We start from the raw sequence: 21,815 nt of genomic DNA on the forward strand, positions 1-21,815 counted from the left end.
GTTAAAAAAGTCCCAATAACTCGGATCTACAGACAGTGACACAAATTAACACCAAATCTATTTTGTGAAGCAGTAATCCCCTTCTGCCCATCTTCATCGGACACAGTTGATATCTGTCTGACGGCCTTTCATGACACTATTAAATCCACATGAGATGCTCTGATCCCTGAGAAAAAATCCCGCACAGCTCCCACTCGCATTCAGACATCTTGTACTCATCGGATCTCTGATCGGAGAAAAGCAAATGTAAAAGGCTTGAACGACAACGGCGCCTAACCAAAGACCCTATAGACAAGGGGCAGTACAAAGCAGCCTTAGATACCTACCATAAAAATTTTAAATCTGCGTGGAAAAATCATATAGCCGCACAACTCGAGCAATCAGACAACACCTCTAAAACTCTTTTTCACATACTTAATCCCTTATTAACCCCAAAGCCTGTAACCCAGATGAGGAACCCACTCGATTACTTTGCGACAACATAGCTGATCATTTTTCACAAAAATTAGAGGATATTTATAACAAGATGACAACCTCCATTACCAACACCAACCATCATCTGATGATTGATCCTGCTTCTGATTCTTCTAGAGGTCTCACTTTAAAAGAATTTCCTTTGCTCACTATTCAGGACACTGAATCTCTACTAAAATCTGCCAAATCAGGCTCTCCCAAAGATCTAATTCCTGTTAAAACTGCCCAAAAACTTGCAGCCGAACTGGCGGAGCCTCTCTGTTCCATTCTTAACTGCCCTATCAAAGAAGGTAAACTCCCTAAAGAATGGAAAGATGCTCAGATCATGCCCATCAGGAAAAATCTTAAACTGTCTCCTAATGTTACAACCACCTACCATCCCATTTCACTGCTCCACCTTTATAGTAAATTGTTGGAAAAGGACATCAACACTCACCTTTCTGCCTTTATTGAATCTTCCAAGTGTCTGGACCATTCTCAGTCAGGATTTAGCCCTGGTTAATGTAACAGATGACATTCGAGTGTTGGCGGACGCCGGCCAAGCAGTAGTTCTCATACTGCTTGACATGTCCGCCGCATTCAACACCATCTCACACCAGATCCTGCTGGACAGACTGCGTTCTATAAGCATTCAGAACACAGCCCTAGACTGACTGCAGGACTTCCTCAAAGACAGGACTCAAACAGTGAATCTCGGACCATTCAAATCCAAGACTACCTCAGTAACTAAAGGGGTACCACAGGGCTCCTGTTTAAGTCCATCTTTGTTTTAATGTGTACGTCGCCCCCCTTGATGTACTCCTTAGGAATATCGGAGTTTATCCCAATTTCGTACGCGGACGACACTCAACTCCTTCTTTCTTACAATAAAGATTCCCCCAACATCCAAAACTTGTTCGCGGCAGGTATGAAAGCTATAACATCTTGGATGAGCAGTAATTTTTTGCAGTTGAACGCAGGGTTGACAGAAATTATGCTTTTCAAGGATGCTGTCACCAGCTGGTCCCCTAGCTGGTGGCCAGAAGAATTATGCCAAGCATTATCTCCCAAGCCAGTAGTCAAAAATCTAGGAGTACTAATAGATAATGACTTGAATCTGGATGAACATTTAGCAGTAACTAAAAGAGCTTGCTTTCATGCCCTGAGCCTGCTTCATAAGGTTTTTCATTTCTTCCCTGTATCTACATGCAAAACCCTGATCCATGCCTTAATACTCAGTCATCTGGATTTCAGCAATGCTTTGCTGATCTCTGCTAAGGAATCTGCCTTGCATAGTATTCAGGTGGTGCAGAACACAGCGGCCCGTCTGGTAACCAGTGCACCTTACCGTGCTCCCTCACTTCCCCTACTACACAAACTTCACTGGCTACCTATTCGCAAAATAATTCATTTTAAATTTGCTGCATAGTGTTCAAAGGCCTAAACCAGATGGGGCCTGCCTATCTGGCTATTAAACTAGTTAAATACACACCGTCACGCACCCTTCGTTCTGAAGGGAAAGGCCTTCTTGTCATCCCCCATATCGAGCAAGCCAGACTGGGTGGAAATCATTTTCCTACCTGGCCTCCAAACTATGGAATCAACTGCCCCTGGATATCCGCCTTACCACTAACTATCTAGGCTTTAGGAAAAAACTTTGAACTCTGCTTTTTGTAACTCTGCACCCCTTACCTCGATATGTCCATCTGGGGTGATTCAGGCGCTTTAATAAGTGATATAAATAAATAAATAAATAAATAAATCATCCTCTTTCCATTAAGTCTGAAAGAACTGACTTGCTGTTGGTAGCACCTGCCGTTTTAACCAACGTAAAAGGCAAATCCTAAAAAAATTCCTAAAAAGCTGAGAAAAAAAACTCAGCTGATCAAACAACCACCCTGCGCTACACCAAGACCTTGAGCCTAAGGTTGTGATTCCTCATTTAAACAAGCACATGATAACTGATCAAATCCATACAAATGTAAGCCTACACTCTGTTGCTTTCAATCATCCACCCAACCTTTCAATCATCTAACCAACCATGGAAATAGGCCTTCAAGCCAGGTCACCAATTAATGCAGTGCTACAATCGTTACTCACGGAATCTAGGAGATACAGCACATCAGACTAATAGTGTGGAGCCTTATCAGATCAGTTTCTAGCTTCACTCAAAGCACAAACAGAAACCCAAAAAGGAAGCATTGCTGGCTTTAACCCCAGCACCCAAGAAGGTGCTCAGCCCCAATTCTTCTCATCAAACCCACAAAAGCGATTGCGTGCCAGTCTGCCCGGTAAACCCAGCCCCCATGTTTCCCACGTTCAGTGTGGTGGATATGCCCAGCTCCCTTAGGATCTTGAAGGCACTTAAGTCCGGTTCACCTACTGACCCGTGTGCTGCTAGCTAGGCTTCTGTCGGATGTGGCCTACATCATTAATGCAGAAGTGAACTTAAAGATCAACCAGTCACTTCAAGAGGCGCACGTTCCTTCGGTTTGGAAGCAGGCACTTATACTGCCTCTCCTTAAAAAGTAGTCTCTCGATCTTTTGCTTCCTGAGAACTGCCGGCCTATTTCGCTCTTACCTAGTCTGGCTAAGGTCTGTGAAAAAGTTGTTACCTCCCAACTCACTAACTATGTTGAGACTTCTGGTTTGCTCCATCCGTCTGAGTCTGGCTTCCGTGCTTCTTATGAAACTGAATTAAACAACAGGGGGTGGTGATGGACTGAGTTTCTGAATTAAGCAGAATACTCTCACCCAGTCAAGAGATCAGGGCTTGATCCAACACCGTTTTTTAGCTCACTGCACCATCCCAGCTCAGAACCTGGCTATATGCAAATTAGTCTGTCCCTGGTCCAGTGCATCATGGGAACAGGGCAGACCAAACTACCAAGCCAATTCTTTCACTGGGAAGGAAACAAGCTTCCGGGGACCGGTTTCTGGCATTACAGACATCTTCGGCCCGGCTTGCTTGAATCCTGATGGTGCGATGAGCAAGGGACTCACGTCTGAGTATACCCTTCCACGCTTATGGTGGACAAAATAATTAAACAACAGGGGGTGGTGATGGACAGAGTTTCTGAATTAAGCAGAATACTCTCACCCAGTCAAGAGATCAGGGCTTGATCCAACACCGTTTTTTAGCTCACTGCACCATCCGAGCTCAGAACCTGATCTCTTGACTGGGTGAGAGTATTCTGATTAATTCAGAAACTCTGTCCATCACCACCCCCTTTTGCTTAATTGTTTTGTCCACCATAAGCGTGGAAGGGTATACTCAGACGTGAGTCCCTTGCTCATTGCACCATCAGGATTCAAGCAAGCCGGGCCGAAGACGGCTGTAATGCCAGAAACCGGTCCCCGGAAGCTTGTTTCCGTCCAGTGAAAGAATTGGCTTGGTAGTTTGGTCTGCCCTGTTCCCATGATGCACTGGGCCAGGGTCAGATTAATTTGCATATAGCCAGGTTCTGAGCTGGGATGGTGCAGTGAGCTAAAAAACGGTGTTGGATCAAGCCCTGATCTCTTGACTGGGTGAGAGTATTCTGATTAATTCAGAAACTCTGTCCATCACCACCCCCTTTCGCTTAATTGTTTTGTCCACCATAAGCGTGGAAGGGTATACTCAGAAGTGAGTCCCTTGCTCATTGCACCATCAGGATTCTTGCAAGCCGGGCCGAAGACGGCTGTAATGCCAGAAACCGGTCCCCGGAAGCTTGTTTCCGTCCAGTGAAAGAATTGGCTTGGTAGTTTGGTCTGCCCTGTTCCCATGATGCACTGGGCCAGGGTCAGACTAATTTGCATATAGCCAGGTTCTGAGCTGGGATGGTGCAGTGAGCTAAAAAACGGTGTTGGATCAAGCCCTGATCTCTTGACTGGGTGAGAGTATTCTGATTAATTCAGAAACTCTGTCCATCACCACCCCCTTTTGCTTAATTCTTATAAAACTGAGTCTGCTTTTCTTGAGGTGACTGAGGTGATCCGGAAGTGTCTGGATGCCGTCGGGAGAGCTGCATTGGTTAGGATAGCTCTCTCGGTGGCATTCGATACGGTTCCCCATTCTCTGCTCCTCGATCGCCTATCAGAGATAGACATCTTTGGCTCAGCCCTGCGGTGGATTAGGTCCTTCTTGGAAGGCCGGACACAGCGGGTCAGGCTCCCTCCCGGTGCCTTGGAGCCGTTGCAGGTAACCACCGTGGTGCCTCAGGGGTCATCACTTAGCCCCCTACTCTTTATCATGTGACTCCACTGGCTTACCTTGCGGAGTCACTTGGGGCTAAAGTGGTGGTCTACGCTGACGACACCCAGCTCCTGTTTTTATGGAGCAAGGAGGACGGCTCGGTTGTGGCAGACCAACATTGTTTGTCTTCGGTTTTCCAGTGGCTGGCTGATGCTCAGCTGAAATGTAACTAAGGGAAATCGGAGGTGCTCCTCTATGGCTCGTTCACTCTGGATTTCAAAGAAAGGCTCTGGCCGCCTGGCTTCCCGCGTCCTCTGGCAGTCAACAGTGCCGCAAAAAATCGGGGCGTTTGGTTCGACGACAACCTGAATTTCTCTACTCAAATAAAGAAGTTGGTGGGCCCATGCTTTGGCATCCTGAAAACTTTGAGGAAGTTTGTTATATCTTGTGTTTCCCTGCTGCTCAGTTCAGTGAGGGCTGAGCAGCAGGACAGCTGCTCCTGATGGGGTTATCGTTATAACTTATAACTTAACATCTTAATTAATAAAGTAACTTAAGAACCTACAGTTCCAGCTTATTTCTGATTACTTCATTTTATGTTGTATCTTGAATCTTCCTGCTGCTCAGCTAGAGTGCTTATGATTGCTGTCCTGCTGCTCAGCCCTCACTCAACTGACATTCACAGCACACCAACATTCCAATCATCTAACATTCCACACGTCATACATACAAGCTGAGCAGCAGGGAAACACAAGATATAACAAAGTTCCTTCCCTTTTTGCCAGGCAGAGCCAGAGAAACTGTGGTCCGGGCTCTCATCTTGTCCCGTTTGGACTATGCCAATGCTTTATTGGTTGGCAGCTCGGGCTTCCTTATTAAGAAATTGCAGGTTGCTTTTTGGTTTGTCATCTAGGCTCAGTGTGCGCCTTCATTTGCGTGCCTTGCACTGGCTTCCAGATGATTCACTGCTGAAATTTAAGATGTTGACTATCGCTCATAGGGCCCTCCTTGGGCTTAGCCTCATCTATTTGCAAAGGAGGTTTGTTTTTTACACACCAGGAAGACAGCTGCGTTCGTCCGCCCAGCGGCTGTTACAGACCCCTAGGTTCAACCGCCAAAGACTGGGTGGAAACTCGTTTGTGCGAAAAGCTAGTTTGGCTTGGAACACGTTGCCTTTGGCTCTTCGGTGTATCCAAGACCCATTGCTCTTTAAGAAAAAATTGAAAACGTTGCTTTTCTAGTTGCTGTTCTCTGCTTCTTTTGGTCCTTTTCTCTAGTTAGTGCCCGGACACTGTCGAGTAGCTGCACGCTGTACAAATTAAATATAACATAACATCAACTCTGGTTTAACCCCTTTCACGCTGATGACGAGCTGGGCTCGTCATGGTGTAGCCTCCTCGCACGCTGATGACGAGCCCAGCTCGTCACGTAAAGTGCGTTTTTAAAAATCCCAGCATGAGAGCAGAATTGCGCTAGCGCGCATGGTGTTAATATACAGTTAAACAAGATGCAATAGCTAAAGCTCTCCTTAGGCAATCACAAAAAACGGAGCTTCACATCGACCTAATCCAGTCTATCGGATCTAGGTACTGGTCTAAGATCCTTAGAAGACAAATTTGGTCAAATAGAAGTGGGCCAAATTTGCTCCTGCACCCAAGTAATTAATACATTAACCTCATTGCCAGAAATCCAGTGGGTTCTAAATAATGCAAAAAATCTAACACAAAGTCTCGGGAACCATCATCAGGGAGAAAACAGCCAGCCCAATAATCAACCAAAATATCGAACTCTACGTCGACAGTGGAATCAACAACACCTCCAGCAATCAACCGGAAAACCACCCTCCTAACAATCTCTGGACCAGGTTCCTCCACTGACGCCTACTGTTCACTCTGTCAGATGAAAGTACAACCCTGCATGACCCTGAACCACTCAAACCGGTGACTCTTCCCACCTTATTGCGAAGAGCCAAAAACAAAACAAAAAAAACAGCACGCAATAAAAAGGAAACTCCTGGTAACAGCGCTACACACCACGGCAAGCACATCTGAACAAAAAGGAAACACTGGTAAGCTTTTCCCAATTTTGAACTGTGGCTCTATACCAAGTAGTAGGCTACTGAAATTGGAACTGTATTACACTGTATGGGGGAACTACCATGGGTAACTATGCAACTGGTACCTGAGACAAAGGATACAAAGGGAATAAAATCATCCATTTTATCAGCGGCCAAAGACCAAGAACCAGTTCATCGCTGGTTAACACCTCTTATGCAAGAATCAAATCCCAGATTATCCCAGAAAATGAAGCAATTCTAATAACCAGCTCAGTGGCTTCCGCACGTAGCAAGGGATATCAGGGAAGTGCCACATTGGCCCAGAGAGCATCAGCCACTTCAGAATAAATTCCCTCCTTCAATACAAAAAAGGACATCCGTAGAACATCCTACGGGGTCTCACAATCAAATAGGCCTCAACCCGGCAATATACCAGGATGCTAACAATGTCCTTGGGAATCTTAACATCCAGGCCCACGATAACCTGAGTCTTGACACACGTGAATTCACCACTATCAACCTAACTGGCTCAACTCCAGAGGCGGGACCCCCTCAATACCATCTCCTGACAAAGAGAACGGACACTGGAGGAAATTTTAGAAGACCTTCCCTATGCAACCCCCTAAGGATAATCCCAGCCAATCTCGCATGACCAGATATCCCAGGAACACTCAGTCAAACGACTTGCTAAGAAGGAATAGCAACATATCTACTACCCTGCAATTACAGGAGTTAGGCGAAATTTTCAGAACAGCAGCAGCACACATGGGTGAGGGCAAGGTTGACAAGGGCCTCGTGTTTATCTCTCATTTTATCTCGAACAGCCCCTTGGACACATTAAACAGAAGGAATCTGTTACGATTATTACCACACATTCCACCATTGAAAAACCTGACATTGGCAGAGCTCACTTCGGTAAAATTCGTCCAAACTCTGGGGAAAGGAACATCGGACCACAATTACTAAATAGGGATCTACTACCAACAGGATCGCCATCCTGTGAGTAGCCCACACCTTTGAGGAATGGGGCATTGAGCTTCAAAAGATACATCCGCCAAAATACCTGCATTTATTACTTCTGGAGGACTTAGCTGTTCAGCGCGGAAGCATCCTGAAGGGTACTTGGGGCGCAACCCATGACTGGCTACCAAGCTCCACAAAACAACCTAATTCCTTGGTAGTTTACTATGGAACCAATCAAAAATGTTAGATGGCAGTTAACAGCCCAGTATTTCAAGGGATGGAACCAGCTGCCCAGCTCTCAGAGCAGCACCCGTAAACGCTCTTCCTAGCTCCACGCAAAATCTCCTTCCGCGACCTTTTAACCTCCAGATTGGAAAACAATTAAAGAAAAGGGAGCTCTTAATTACCTCATGGAATGTGGCAGGCCTCACCGCTTACCGGACATTGAAATCTGGTTAATTTCTTCAAAACAGTGATGTGATATATGCCTGCAGGAAACTTGGGCACTAAATCCCAGTGCTATATGGTTTCCATGAGCTCTTTAAGCTGTCCACACGTACAAGCTTATTTGGAAGGCCATCAGGTGGCCTTTCAATCTTCATAAAGCAATCCGCTAAAAATGAAGTAGCTCCATACACCCAAAACCATGAGGCTGCTAACCGTATCAATAAAGACTAAGATTTGTCAGAGGGCTTTCCCTCTGCTCCTAATCAACTGTTACTTCAACCCTAAAAAAAAAACAAAAGCATGCGCAATGGTCTATTTTTGTACAAGCTTAAAAGAAATTCTTGTGTCCTATCCCTCCCATGAAATAGTGATTGCAGGGATTTTGACACCAAGTACCTGGGCAAATACTCCAAGACAGTACAAATGAGCAATAAACAGGAACAAGTCAATGAGCTACTTGCCACATTCAACTTAAGGTCTGCGGACCAAGTCATGACACGACCCACGAAAACGCCTTGTCCCACATTTAAAGGTATCTCAACAATTGACTATATCTTTATGTCCCCGCCGCCCCCCGCCCCCGGCAGACCACCTTCGGAATTTTCAAATAACAAATTGAGAAGAAAGTGATCATAATCCCTTAGTCTTAACCCTAGACCTAGGTCATCCGACAGCATACACATTTCTCGGGTTAGGCACTTCAACTGGAGCAGAAATAAAGACCCAAGTCAGAATGGCAACCCTTTCATTCCACACAGGTGGTCAACTGGCTCGGCAACCGAAATAACTGATATAAAAACTGACTTGGGGGGGCAAATCCTAACACAATGGGACACAATGACAAAAGAACTGTTAGATTCCATTTTAGGGCTCAGGTGCCATTTGCAATCTATAAAGCCACTGTGATGCTACTCATAGAAACAGCTGTCCACCGGGACGTCAATCCTTCACAGAAGAACCTTAGGAGAACCATCCGATTATGTAGAATAAACCCCATGAGCAAAAATGTAATGGCAGTAAAAGACTTGCGGAAAGCAAATAAAAATGTTATTTGGGAGTTTAAGATAGCACAACAAGAAAAGGAATGGCTAAAGATATACAGGATGCTTAGGAAAGATCCCTCACACGTTTCCGCTAACAAATTAAAATCACCCTGCCCAACATGGGAAAACGCAATCTCTGAATTCGAATTGTAGAAACATGTAACTGGCCTTTTTTCCCCTCATCACAAAACAGACAAAAAGGGGCCCACCCTGCAGCAAATAGGAGACCCACAAGAATTAACCTCACCATCCCAAATTGTAAAACGAATTAAGTATATGAAAGGCGACAATGCGCCTGGCCCAAACGGTCTCCCAGCTGGCATCTTTAAATGTGCACTAGAGGACTGGGCATCTCTTCTGACCTCACTTTTCAACTCAGCCTGCAGCTTGGCAAATTCCAGAATCTTGGAGAGGTGCCACCATATGCCCGATATTTAAAAAAGGCGATCCCTGAAAACCATGTAATTCTCACCTAATAGCTTTGCTAAACGTGGAGGCAAAAGCTTATGCCCCAATTTTGCTGAAAAATCTGGAAAGCTGGGTATTAGAAAATGAGCTACTCCCCTTTTTCCAAACAGGCTTCCGTAGAGGAGCAGCCATTATTGACAATATCATTGCACTAGCAACCCTTAGCCATCAAGCCGTGCAGCATAAACAACTCCCACGTTTTTAATTTTATTATTTTACTGCAGCATTTGACAAAGTTGACAGTCAAACTTTGGAGAGGAAACTCTTTTAACTGCCATAATCTCCCGCTACTCTGCAACATGGGTTTGTGTGAAAACGGGCCCAACTGCACTCACGCCTAATTCCCACTTTTGGCGGTTTGAAAAAAGGCTGTGTTCTAGCGTCCACACTTTTTAATCGATACCCAGCAGATCTAGGGAAAGCCTTGGCTAACAGCTGCCTTGCCCTTCCTTGCTTAGGTCATAGATCACTCCACATTCTTCAATATGCGGATGATATTGTTATGATGGACCTCATCAAAGTGGGGCTTCAAGGAGCACTGACCAGCCTACATTTATATACTGCAAAGAACGTTCTTACCATCAATCCAGATAAAACCAAAATACTAGTATTTGGCTGCTAGAAGAACAAAAAACAAGTTCATTACTTCGGCCCTCAAATATAAATATCTGGGGGTGTGGTTCACTGAACCTGTTCAATCATCCGCTCATAAAAATAAATTAAAAAATAAATGAACAGCAATCATCTATGGCTTAGCCAGGGTTAATAACAACTTAAACAGCTCGTCTGCGCAGGGAATATGCAAAGTAATTTAAGCCTCCCTTCTTCCAGCACTACAATATGGCCATCAAGACATCCCTGGAGCATGCTCTGAAGACCTGGAACACGCACAGTGCGTGGGATATGAGAAAATATTTCAATTGGCGAAATAGCTCCATAGAGCAAGACTCAGATTGGAACTTGGGTTGGTGAAACAATCCCTCTTTATCGGAGCAGACGTCCTCATATTTAAATGTGCATATTAAAATCATCAGAGAACTCTCTCAAGGCCTGCCTCAGAGGTATTTTCGAAATACCAGGATAACTGAGAGAGCGGCATGTTATTCTTGAAAATTGTAGGGGTGCACCATAATCCCGAGTAGTCAGCACCCAAATATTTAGAGGGTTTACTAATGTAGTTAGAAATGCAACGTTAGGCTGGGAATCAGCACGATAAGTAGTGGTGTGGTTATTAATCAGAGACTAATGTAGTGTTCTAATAGAAATGTAGTGTTGCCTAATGTAGAAGTATATTCATATGTGGAATGTCGTATTACTAATCAAATGCTTTTGAAATATGTATGTGCTTATTAATGAGTGAATTAATGTAGGCTTTTAATATGAAAGGTAGTGCTTACATTGAAAGTAGGATTAATGCTCTATAGTAATGAAATGTAATGTCATGTTATATTAGAAATGTCTTTAAACGTGCAAAGGCCTGGGACATGTTAAAGCCAGTAGAGGCCTAACTGTATCTTCTTTTGTTAGCTTTAATCGAGAAGGAAAGATTTTCTTTCTTTGGGGGAAAAGCTGTCCTCAGCAAATCCTATGTTGTAACTTCGAATGTTTGCGGAGATGTTCCGATGTATTTCAACTTGCAGGTGCAAGGCCACATGGCTCATTAGGTAGAAGGGTTCATTGTTTAGGAGTTAGGATAGTAGGCGCGAGAGCAGAGGAGCTGCCAAAGAATTTAGGAGTGCAACATTTAGCGAGGAAGGTACCTGGGACCCAAGGACGCACCAACGGATGCTTGATGGAGAGGTGCCATACTGAAAAAGTCTGAAGATCTTCACCTGCCAGAGGGGCGTCCTCTGGGCGTGTCAACTGTTTTTGGGATTTTGTATTAGGGACAGCACCCGAGGGGGAGAGCAGAATTTTGTTAGGGGATTGACAGAGCAGGATGTAGGTAGCTGTAGAGAAAGTTTGGGGAACTTAGGGCAGAGTGAGCTGTAATAAGGAGCATCTTGGAACGAGCTCAATAATTAGACTATCACCTGAAGAAAGTGAATGTACTTCGTTGGAAGTCTTCACTGCTGACACCTTTATTCTGGTCTGAAGGGAATGTTAAGTAGGGATGTCACTCTAGAATAGTGTAGGGACAGACTAACCATTTTCTTTCCTTTTGTAAATGCAGTCCAAACTTCAAGATGGGACTGTTCTCGGTTGCCTAATGTTACTCGAATTGACTTTGCTTTTTATTCTGAGTAGTCTGAGAATCTTGCGTAGAATTATGTTTGTATTAGTGCCAGTTTATTTTCTGAACCTCTTGCTGAGATATTTGTATGTTCAACTATTTTTGGCTTTGTAATAAATCTTTTAACCTTCAGTCGTAGACAGTGGTCCTTTGAGTTTAATTTGGATTTGATGGTGAAGTTGTTCAAAGCAGTTGTGAAATCTTCCCTTTATTCTTCTAGAACAGGGAAAAAGGTCCAGTCGACCTGGTTTGGGATTCTAGAGATGAGTAAGAAAATCTAGATGTAAATCCCAGCTTCCCCATCCCCGTGGAAAAAAAAACTTCAGAGAGCAGTAGTAACTACTACGATAAATCTAGCAGCGATCTCGCTGGAGCTGATCACCTTCACAATATGGAAAAAAACATCAACAGACAAGTGCGACTGGGCTCATTTCAGCAAGATCAAGCTTCCTTAAAATCAACAGTCCTTGTGCCATTTAAACTATTCTATTTGGTAGCAAAAGCCCAGCCCAATCTATCAGCTACAATCAACTGTAGAACGTGGAGAGAGATCATGTATATGCGTTTGCTGGGCCTGCCAATCCTGGACCTCAATCCGGCATGGGCCAATAAAGATACAAATCATGGCTGCATCTTCTGTGTTGTTGTCCTCCATGATCAAAGAAAGGAGAATTCTACTTTGGCAATTATTTCTGAAACAAGGGGCCCGCACCTGCAAAGAGGCATCAGCAGTAGGGTTTGCACAAGCGGTGGTTCCCACCATCTCCAGTTGCAGGAGATTTGTAAAAATACACAGTGATGCACTAAACCCTCGGCCTGAACATTTGCAACATCATTACAATGTCTGGAAACTGATATCACACTACCACAAAAAGAAAGTGGGAGACAAATAACTTTGCCTATGGCACTGAACATTCCAGGAAACCCAAAGAGTTGGATAAATGCCTTGGTGTCATGTTGTTATTGGAGCACACTGCATTGCCAAAGGCAGGCTGTCCCCAGGAATCCAGAGCGACCTTCAAAGAACCACAATCATCACTGAGCTAAGAACGCTCAATTGAGTAAATGCTAACGCACTTTAATTTCTTTTTTCAAACTTAGTAAATATAGTATGGCACTAGCATTTTACACTGCTCGACTGTGTCTTAAGAAAAAGTTACAGTCATATAATCCCTTCCCCCAAATAATATAGCAGTTATTTGTTCAATACAGAGAAATAATTTATCTATATATTCACATGAACTGATTTGCAGTTTTAAAAGTTTTTATTCTTTTGTAATGGGTTTAATTAACTTATCCAAATAAATTTAATCTAAGAGCGAAAAAGTGAGAGAGAAAATGTGAGAGAGAGCATGAGTGTGTGTTATTGAGAGTGACAGAGACTCAGCAAGTGTAGAAAATATATTTAGTTCGAAGATCCCTGCAAATACAACAAAAATATTCAGTTGACTTAATGTACAGATCAAAAATAGACTACCTGCAAACAGTGCAGCCTAAGCTTCTAGTATTCTAGTGCTAAATCCTGTAAAAATGACAATGAGTATACTAAAGCTTTGTAACAATGACTGAATTGTCTGTTACCTAGTGTGCCCACACACTGGAAACAAGTAACATTTCTTTGGGTGTTAACTGTGTGGAATGCAGTATATTTGTACATAAAAGGAGGGCTCACTACATTGTATTAGGAGCACTTCCAAGAAGGTGCGTTTTATATCACAATTCAAGCCACTTAAGCAGTCGGATGGGGAGCTTGTGTGTTAAAACTTAGGAATTGATCGACGTGTGCACAGCTTATTTGTTGTAAATCTCGAAAAAGTTGCTGCGTTTAAGCAGGTGCTCCTAAGGTATCGACTTCTACCCTGGAGACGGATGAGTTATATCATTAGTAGTGCAATCAATTGAAAATTGATGGCATCCCTTAGGGCACACTAGTGTGCGGGGTGCGAGCTTTTGTGTTACACACAAGATAGAATGAGTATTCTTTTAAATTCGATTTTATTATAATACCTGTTATTTTATGCAGTATTTATTTTACATTGGCAAGCGAGCCAGTGATATAAGGCTTGCCTTAATCTTTAATGTTATTATAAAATAAAATACCAAATATGAAATGACTCAGTGCTGAATGACATGCATTATAATGTTATGAATTACTTCAATACTGAACCTTTGAAAAATGTCAATTCACTTTTTTTCTGAGCATGAATGAGAAAATGTCACCAGCATTCTTCCACACTTGTTTCTGAAGTAAATGTACATACCTAATCATTCACATAGAACAAACCATTGAATCAGACACTTGCCTAAGATAAGATTTTTGACCAGCTTTGGCTCATCTTCTTTCTTATACTCCAACATTCCCTGGAAGTCCTTTTCTTTTCTTGGAATGCTAACTGGACGAATGGGTTCATCAATGATCTGTCCAGGAGATATGTTTTCTATCTGACCCACTACCACAAAGAAAACAATAACAAATTGTTATATTGAAAATGGTGAGCACACATAGGTTAGTATTTCTTCATTTTGAATACAGGGAAATCACATGACACTGGATTAGGGAGATGTTCTAAAAATAAAAGTATTGAAAACTGGAGAAATCATTAAACACAGCAAAGGTCTTTCTGTACTGGAAGGAAATGAGTAACTTTCATGTACATACAGTAAAAAGGGCTAACACAAACAATTCTGTCTCCATTTATACCTTCCCCCATCTGCAATTTAGGATTAACCCTATCTGTTCGGGCTATCATTTGTCATTGATCTTGTACGTTGAATGATACATAGCAGTTAGTCTTCTTTCGCTGTTATTTTAGGTAATTTATTTAATTATTGTAGATCTGTAAAGAAGCATGTACCACGTGTAGGCTGCTTCAGTACCAACAAAATAAAAAGTGGAAGTGTGTCAGGACGCCAAACGGAGGCTTAGAGAACAGGAATTACTAATAGTTGTCTTTGAAAAAGCCTTGTGCTGAGCTGGTTACTGGTCAACCCTAACAAATCTAGGTTTTTGCCAATCTCCACGAGGCTGAACTTGCTCACATTGCTGTCTTGCTGTCTTGAATAAACTTGATGAATCAGCCATTTGTTTGTTATTTGATGCTGGATTCATTCTAACAGTATTTATAAGAGTTGGAAGAGGCCCTGCATTTCTCTCCCGATTCAATTGTTATGTAGGTAGAAAGGGGTGCCAGACAATGGTGCCCTCTTTTCCTTATTGTTCTGTGCTCTTGGACTGAAACCTTTAGCATGCTGGATACAAGTAGATGCACGGATAAAGGGACTGAAGTAGGACGACCTGAGATGTTTATTTGCAGGTGACATGCTTCTCTATGTTGCTGACCAGGAGCAATCCACAGACAGGATTCTCTATAACTTTGAAATTGTGGTCACTAGGCAGAGTTCAAAATTAATTGGACAAAATCCATTCTCTTTCCTGCCACAAAATGCAGTGGCCGATCTCTGACCAAAGCATGCAAATCTCATAGCAGGCCATACTTAAGGTTCCAAAAAATTGAGCAATCACGTAAAGAGATAAAGTCTTCTTAGTGGTGACAGAAATGAATTGGGTTTGACTTCCAAAAGCTTTACGTGCATAGCTGGGCCTTATAAAGTATAGTGAGTCACCCAAAACTTTTTGTTTTAACTAATAGGATCACATTCTCCTTGTAGTGTTTTATGTATAGCACATTCATCTTCTGACCTATTGGGACCTCCATTCCTGATGCCTTAAACCCACCCAATGGAGAGTTACTTTTTTCATTTTAGATTAATCGGTTGGTTATGTGCCTGCTCCTACAATAAGACGCCCTGCAAAAATAATTGCAAACAATATACAATATGCGCATGCCTGATTGTCACATTTTCAAAGCATGGCGATCACAAATTTTTGAATTATGCTATTGGTGTTTACTTCCTAGATTAGAAAGTCTTACTGTACATGCATGTGCCTTGCAAGTATACAGTATTTGAATAAGCATTTAATTACTATGGTTTGTTAGATTAGGAATGCAAAACAACTCATTTAGTTAGAGTCACCCATTCAGTAGTTGTTAAGTTCATCTCTTTTCTAAAATTTATCAGCAAATAAAAATGTAAAACAAAAATAAATAAAATTTCACGTATTTCCTAATTTTGAACCTTTTAATTCATTTCTACAAGTTCTCTGCTTTAACTTTGTTTCAGTCAAGCAACCAAATGAGAAATTGTAAAGAAAATCATACATACCTTCTAGTTCACCAATCTTCTTTGCAAATACCTTCAACTGTTTTTTCAGTTTCCTAATTGTCTTGTCCTGTTTTTCAAGTTGCTCCATGAGGTCCTGAAAATCATAAAGAGATTTGGTATCCAAGGTAAAACCAAGCCTCATCTGGCATGCTGGAGACACAAAGTAATGGTTAGTTGTGAGCTACTGACAAAAGCCGTAGTGAGGTGCATCTTTGCCGACAATTTCTATGCCTGAATTATGGCAGTTGTTAAAGCAACACATTATTTACAAATATTATATAATTACCAGCATGATGGAGACAGTGCTTATTTTAGCACATTCCAAGAATGTGAATAGTTTGATAGTGTGAGAACAACTGTACAGGGAAATGAGGGTCACATTAGTTAAGACTACAACAATTAAGTGAGAAGGTTTAAACATTTCAGACAAACTCATGGTGCATGCAGTTGTTAGAAAAACGCTGATAAATTAACAGTTTAAACATAAATATAGAAAACAATGACTGTAAGCCTATCCAAATTCTTATAATAAAAGGAATGGGTGTTGTGAGGAGCCTGGGCAACCAAGTGGGGCGGTGGTGGAAGTGGGATGAAACTATAATAACAGGTACTGTTGGGGAGGTTTTCCCTTGAAAGAGAACTTTTGGAAATGTTTGCCCTGACTTTAGGACTATTTGACATGTACAATTTATGATAGAAACTGTCAAAATAGATCTACTTTATCTTTCCATGAAATAGCAAAGATCAGGCTGGCAAATATTTTGAAATACTTTGCTAAACATTCCTAAATAATTATGTTGAATATTATATGAATGAAAAATTTGATAATTTAAATTAAAACGTCAGAATAAAGACTTTAGAGATCTATAAAGATGTGTTTATGATAGCGATTGGTTATTTCAAATTTTAATAAGATTTTTTTATTTCTTACGGCGTTGGAACTATTTCAAAGTAATTAAATAGAGAAAAAATGTTAATCTGGAGTTTCAAAAATGTTGGAGATGTTTGATAAAAATAATCAGTGGCCAATAACAACATGAAATGTAGAACAAAAATTGTGATTTAACTTTTAAGAATATGTTAACACTTATTCTTAACTCCTGAATTCTGTTTTAAACAAACTAATGCACCATTTCCTCTAGAAAGATTTTAGGTCATTTTAACAAAACACTCAAGTTATGTACATGTACAAACAACATTTAGATTGTTTTTAAATATATTCAAACTTGTATTAAAAACCTATTTAAATTCCATAATCATTCAAAATGTAGCAAAAATCAAAATGATTTATCTGTGCAACATTAAAACAAATTCAGTTAATGTTTTGAATCCCCGAAGTAAACTTTCTATTTATTTCAGTTTCAACCTCTTTTAAGAAAATCATGAATACATTCTGGTAGCGTTTATATAATTATGTCTGCCTTTGCCATACCTGAATACAATTTTGGGATCTCTACAGAGTCTTATTTAAAATTTAAATCATACTTAAAACCCAGGTATACAATCTGAAATCTACAAAGTTGCCTTATTTTATAATCATAATAGATAATTAAGAAAACAAAGCTTGTTAAAATGTAGGGCAATTAATGTTTCGCTTATATTTAACTTACCCACAACGACACTAGCCATAGTGGAGTACATAATCAAATCATAGACATAGAGACAGTGTGTTATCAGGAATGTATAAGAGTGTTCATATAAAAAAGTCAAACTATGTTTATGAGTGATTAGAAGAGATCGGTTGTATGGAAACAACAGGGAAGTATCAGAACACATGTTTAAATTTGTTTTCATTTTTCGTTTGTAGTGCCAAACAAGGAAACATCTTTTACATTTTTCTATAGGTAGTACAATAGTGGGAAGGGTCTATCAAATAAATAGTTTTCACCTTTGTCAAAATGTAAAGGTAATGTTGTTTATTACAGTGGGAACACATAGTGCTAGTCCTGCAAGGGTGATGCTTGTTAAACGAGTGGATACCATATGTGAATCCTTTGGTTATCCTGGTAATGGTCTGCTGGGCTTCATGGAGGGTTCTATACTTTTACAAGATGTACATTTTGAAAGCAACAATATCAAAAGTATCAACATATTACAGAGGTCAAACATGCCTCTGGAACAATGAACAGGTGGGTTGTGCTTTTCATCCATGATGAATTCTGGCACACGTTTCACTTATGAGGAGGAACATCACAGCCAATTTTATTGAGATTTGGTGTTCATTTTCAAACAGTATGAAGTGGACCTCATCCCATTATAGAAACCCTACTACAAAGCACCATCTGAGCAAAAAGAAGGGATCTCAGTGATTAAGTGGAAATCTAAGAGCTGAGAGGTTCTGACTGTCACGTCAAGGGACAAATCACGGGGACAGAGGAGGAACTGAGTCACTGCCAAAATGAAAAGTGGATGAGGTGCTTTGTTTTTGAATTTGGCTAAAGATGAAAATGGAAGTTGATAATAGCCACTTGTTACTTGGAGTATGACGGGTATGGCAAGTTGTCTTGGTTTCAAAGAAAAGTGGATTTTTGATCAGATTAAACTTAAGGAAAACATTTTAGCCGAGTTGAGTAGTGCTAGGTATTTTATCATTTTACAATGCTTTTTCTAATTTACTTTGAATTCTTATTTGCTTTTACCAGAGGATGAAACATTATGCTAAATCAAATTCTTGGATTTGTTATGCACTTTATTAATTTGTTGTAATCTCCCTTTGATAGCCAGATTCAAATTCAAGTGGAAAACTGGTCAAATATACAGCCTTACTGTTACTCATTTCTGAACACTGACAGGATACTTACTCCCATTTAAGAGAAGAGGAAGTTTGCTGTCGCCTACATATGTTTATGCTGTCTAAAAATGTCCTGTAAAATATATGTCCACAGTGTGTTCAAAATGTTTACATTGTTGTGGACCCATTAACTGTGGAAGGAATATTATTATACCAATATTTTATATATATATATATATACTACCAAATTGTAGGTTATATGACATCGTTATATGAAACTCTATATTAGTAAACAATGATTAAATATAAAATGACCATAATGCAACAGAGCCTCTAACATTGATCCTACTTGTGCAAGTGGCTTCTTTGCAAAATACACCTTCTAATGAGCACTTGAATCTGTGTCTTTTTCAAAAAACATGCTGGCAGTGCTGGCACAGGTTAGTGTTGAGGTGTCTGCCTAAGAAGAGATTTATAGCAAACAGGAAATACAGCAATACACGTGCAAGTACTAATACAAAAGAATCCAGTAAGAGAATGAGAAAACAGAGATATCATTTGATAGTGTGTTGCCAGAGTGCAGGGGACACCAATGCGTTTGGTTATTTAACAGAAGATAGCTTAGTATAAATCAACAACATACAAGTAAGAGGTTACACACTGCACAGACATAAGACTTTCTTTACAAACACTTAACAAGTAAAAGGCTATGTATTACAATTTTTGGCAAAAACTAAAGTTTGCAAGCAATGCTGTGCTTAGCAAACCATTTTAATTCCCATCCCATTGTCAAAATAGAGCTTTGTGTCCATCATACTGTAAAATTTTGATTAGTGAAAATATGCACTTAAACGGCATGCTGTAAGAAAGAATGACACTGTGTTTGCAATCTAAAAGCTGTGGAAAGAAATAACCCCTATCAAACCCTCACAAATGTATTGCCTCGAGGGTAAGTGGGCTGCAGGACTGCTCTTGTGTTAGTGCTGCAGGACGAAAACACAGAACATGGCAACAGAGACAAACCATTTGATCTACATACAATAATCCGCCTGTAAAGGGAAATCCGGTAGGACTGATACTTCATGGGATCATCTGCATATAACTCCTCAAAAAACTGAAAAATAGGCACAGTGGTTTCTTTTATCCCATATGGAGGCTTTTATATTCACTATAGTGACTAATGTGCATCATACATTCAAAAAGACATCAGCATTTAACTTATGGACCACATACAAACATGTGTATGCCGGTTAGAAGTTACTTCCTTTCAAACATTTAATAAAGTAACATCACAATGGCTTGAAAACAGCAAGGGGTTATGTAGGATGGATTGTTTGACTTTATATATGTATATATATATATATAAACTTATATACATATATATATATATATATATACATATATATATAAAATACTTAGCAGACACATTATATCAAAACATTGCCTATTTGTTGAAGGGCTTGCTGCTAAATCTCTTTTTTTTGCCTTCCTCAATGTTGTTAAATCGCTGGCATGAGAAGCCAGAACCACTCACTAGAGAGAAGAACTAAAAGAAAAGCATGAGAAATCATGAAATACAGAAAATATGTCCAGCCTATCCAACTCACACATCCTGTGATTTGATTTAAAGCAAATTCAAATACTACTAGAACTGAAAAAAGCTTTACATTTGATATTTGCTCTTCTACCTAAGTTAAAACAAATATATATATATTACAAGACATATGTATGTTGTGGTCCATGTTACTTTAATCCTCACACCACAACCAGCTCTTAATCCAGGTAGCAATATATAGAAATTTACGATAAGTATACAGAATTATCTTAGGGTTATGCCCATGACTGCACTTCTTTGCAGCAGGAGTGCAGTCTGTTATAGCACATGAGCAGTTTAATAACCGAGCACAATTTGTGTGGGGAGGCTTCTGTGCTGGTTGTACTGTCCTACTGCTGAGGTATGTTATAACAGATAATCTAAAGAAACGTGTTGTTTCAAAATCTTCACATTAATTATCACATATAGCATATAGGTCTCAATAATAATTATACATTAATCAGAAGTAATGTTGATGTAACAATTTAGACGCCAGTGGTATATTTATCTGAAATTTGTGAAATTCAGTCGTATCACATTACTCAATAATCTGTGTCTTTTTCTTGCTTTGGGGAGACTATTTTCAGCAGAAAATGCCTCAACATGAGACATTTTCTCGTCAAACCATTTTCTTGCATGACATCTTTCCACGAGGTAAGCCCTCATATGCATATACCACACAAGATATTGGCAGATCGTATTTCGCCACAAAAAAAGAGAACCCAGCTATTACGAGAAGACTAACCTTCCACTGGAAAGAAAACAGTTTTCTTGTAAAAACCCTCACCCACTAGAGTTACCCCTTGGTGGAATGCTTCATCATTGGGTCCATCCCATTCCACTACGGAGCAGGGCATGCTGCGACCTACGGACTATGTGGACGCACTTACGTGACTATGCAATGATGAAGAAGATGGTGTTAAAATAGGAGTGGGGGTGGTTTGTGCTGGAATGTATCTTAAAAATACCCGGCTAGTAGGTGTATGCTTTGTATTCTGACCTCTAGTAGGTATGATTAAAAAACGGGAGGCGGGTTTAGGAAATGAGGATGTTATGTACCTACTTTCCTAAAACGGCCAACATAGTTCAAGCCATACCCCTATTGGCTTTTCATCAGGACCTAGGAAAAAGAACTCTGTGATACCACTCCTGCTGTTTCTCACTGGACACAAACTCATGCTAAAGAAAATGGTGTACATAAATTTAACAACTATTTGGAGATCACTGTCTGCATTTATATCAGATGCTTGAATATCGCAAAATGGTTCCTCCGAGAGATAGGCAGCCCATAGTCACACTCACTTCAAGGCTCCGCCTCTGCCTTGCTAGCTACTTGGTGCAATGCCAGGAACCACATACACTCATAGAATAAATAGGCAGACCTACCAGACAGGTTTTTTTAAGATACACTCCAGCAAAAAAAACACAC

The 21,815-nt window shown here is 40.7% G+C and overlaps 1 protein-coding gene across 5 annotated transcripts in view; it reads right to left on the bottom strand.

Annotated features, from left to right (window-relative positions):
- MYO5A (myosin VA) overlaps positions 1 to 21,815 on the bottom strand; it is a 712,580-nt gene that overhangs the window by 107,002 nt on the left and 583,763 nt on the right. For 3 of the 5 annotated variants that reach the window (XM_086958310.1, XM_086958307.1, XM_086958308.1), the window contains 3 exons: positions 19,832 to 19,906; positions 16,062 to 16,155; positions 14,141 to 14,287 (listed from right to left, as the gene is read on the bottom strand). In XM_086958310.1, the coding sequence (XP_086814436.1) occupies positions 14,141 to 14,287; positions 16,062 to 16,155; positions 19,832 to 19,906 (316 nt within the window). The remainder of the gene's footprint in view (positions 1 to 14,140; positions 14,288 to 16,061; positions 16,156 to 19,831; positions 19,907 to 21,815) is intronic. The other 2 variants (XM_086958311.1, XM_086958309.1) reach the window with 1 other exon arrangement.

The sequence above is a fragment of the Lissotriton vulgaris genome, chromosome 2_1, assembly GCF_964263255.1.
Source record: "Lissotriton vulgaris chromosome 2_1, aLisVul1.2, whole genome shotgun sequence".
NCBI classification, from domain to species: Eukaryota; Metazoa; Chordata; class Amphibia; order Caudata; family Salamandridae; genus Lissotriton; species Lissotriton vulgaris.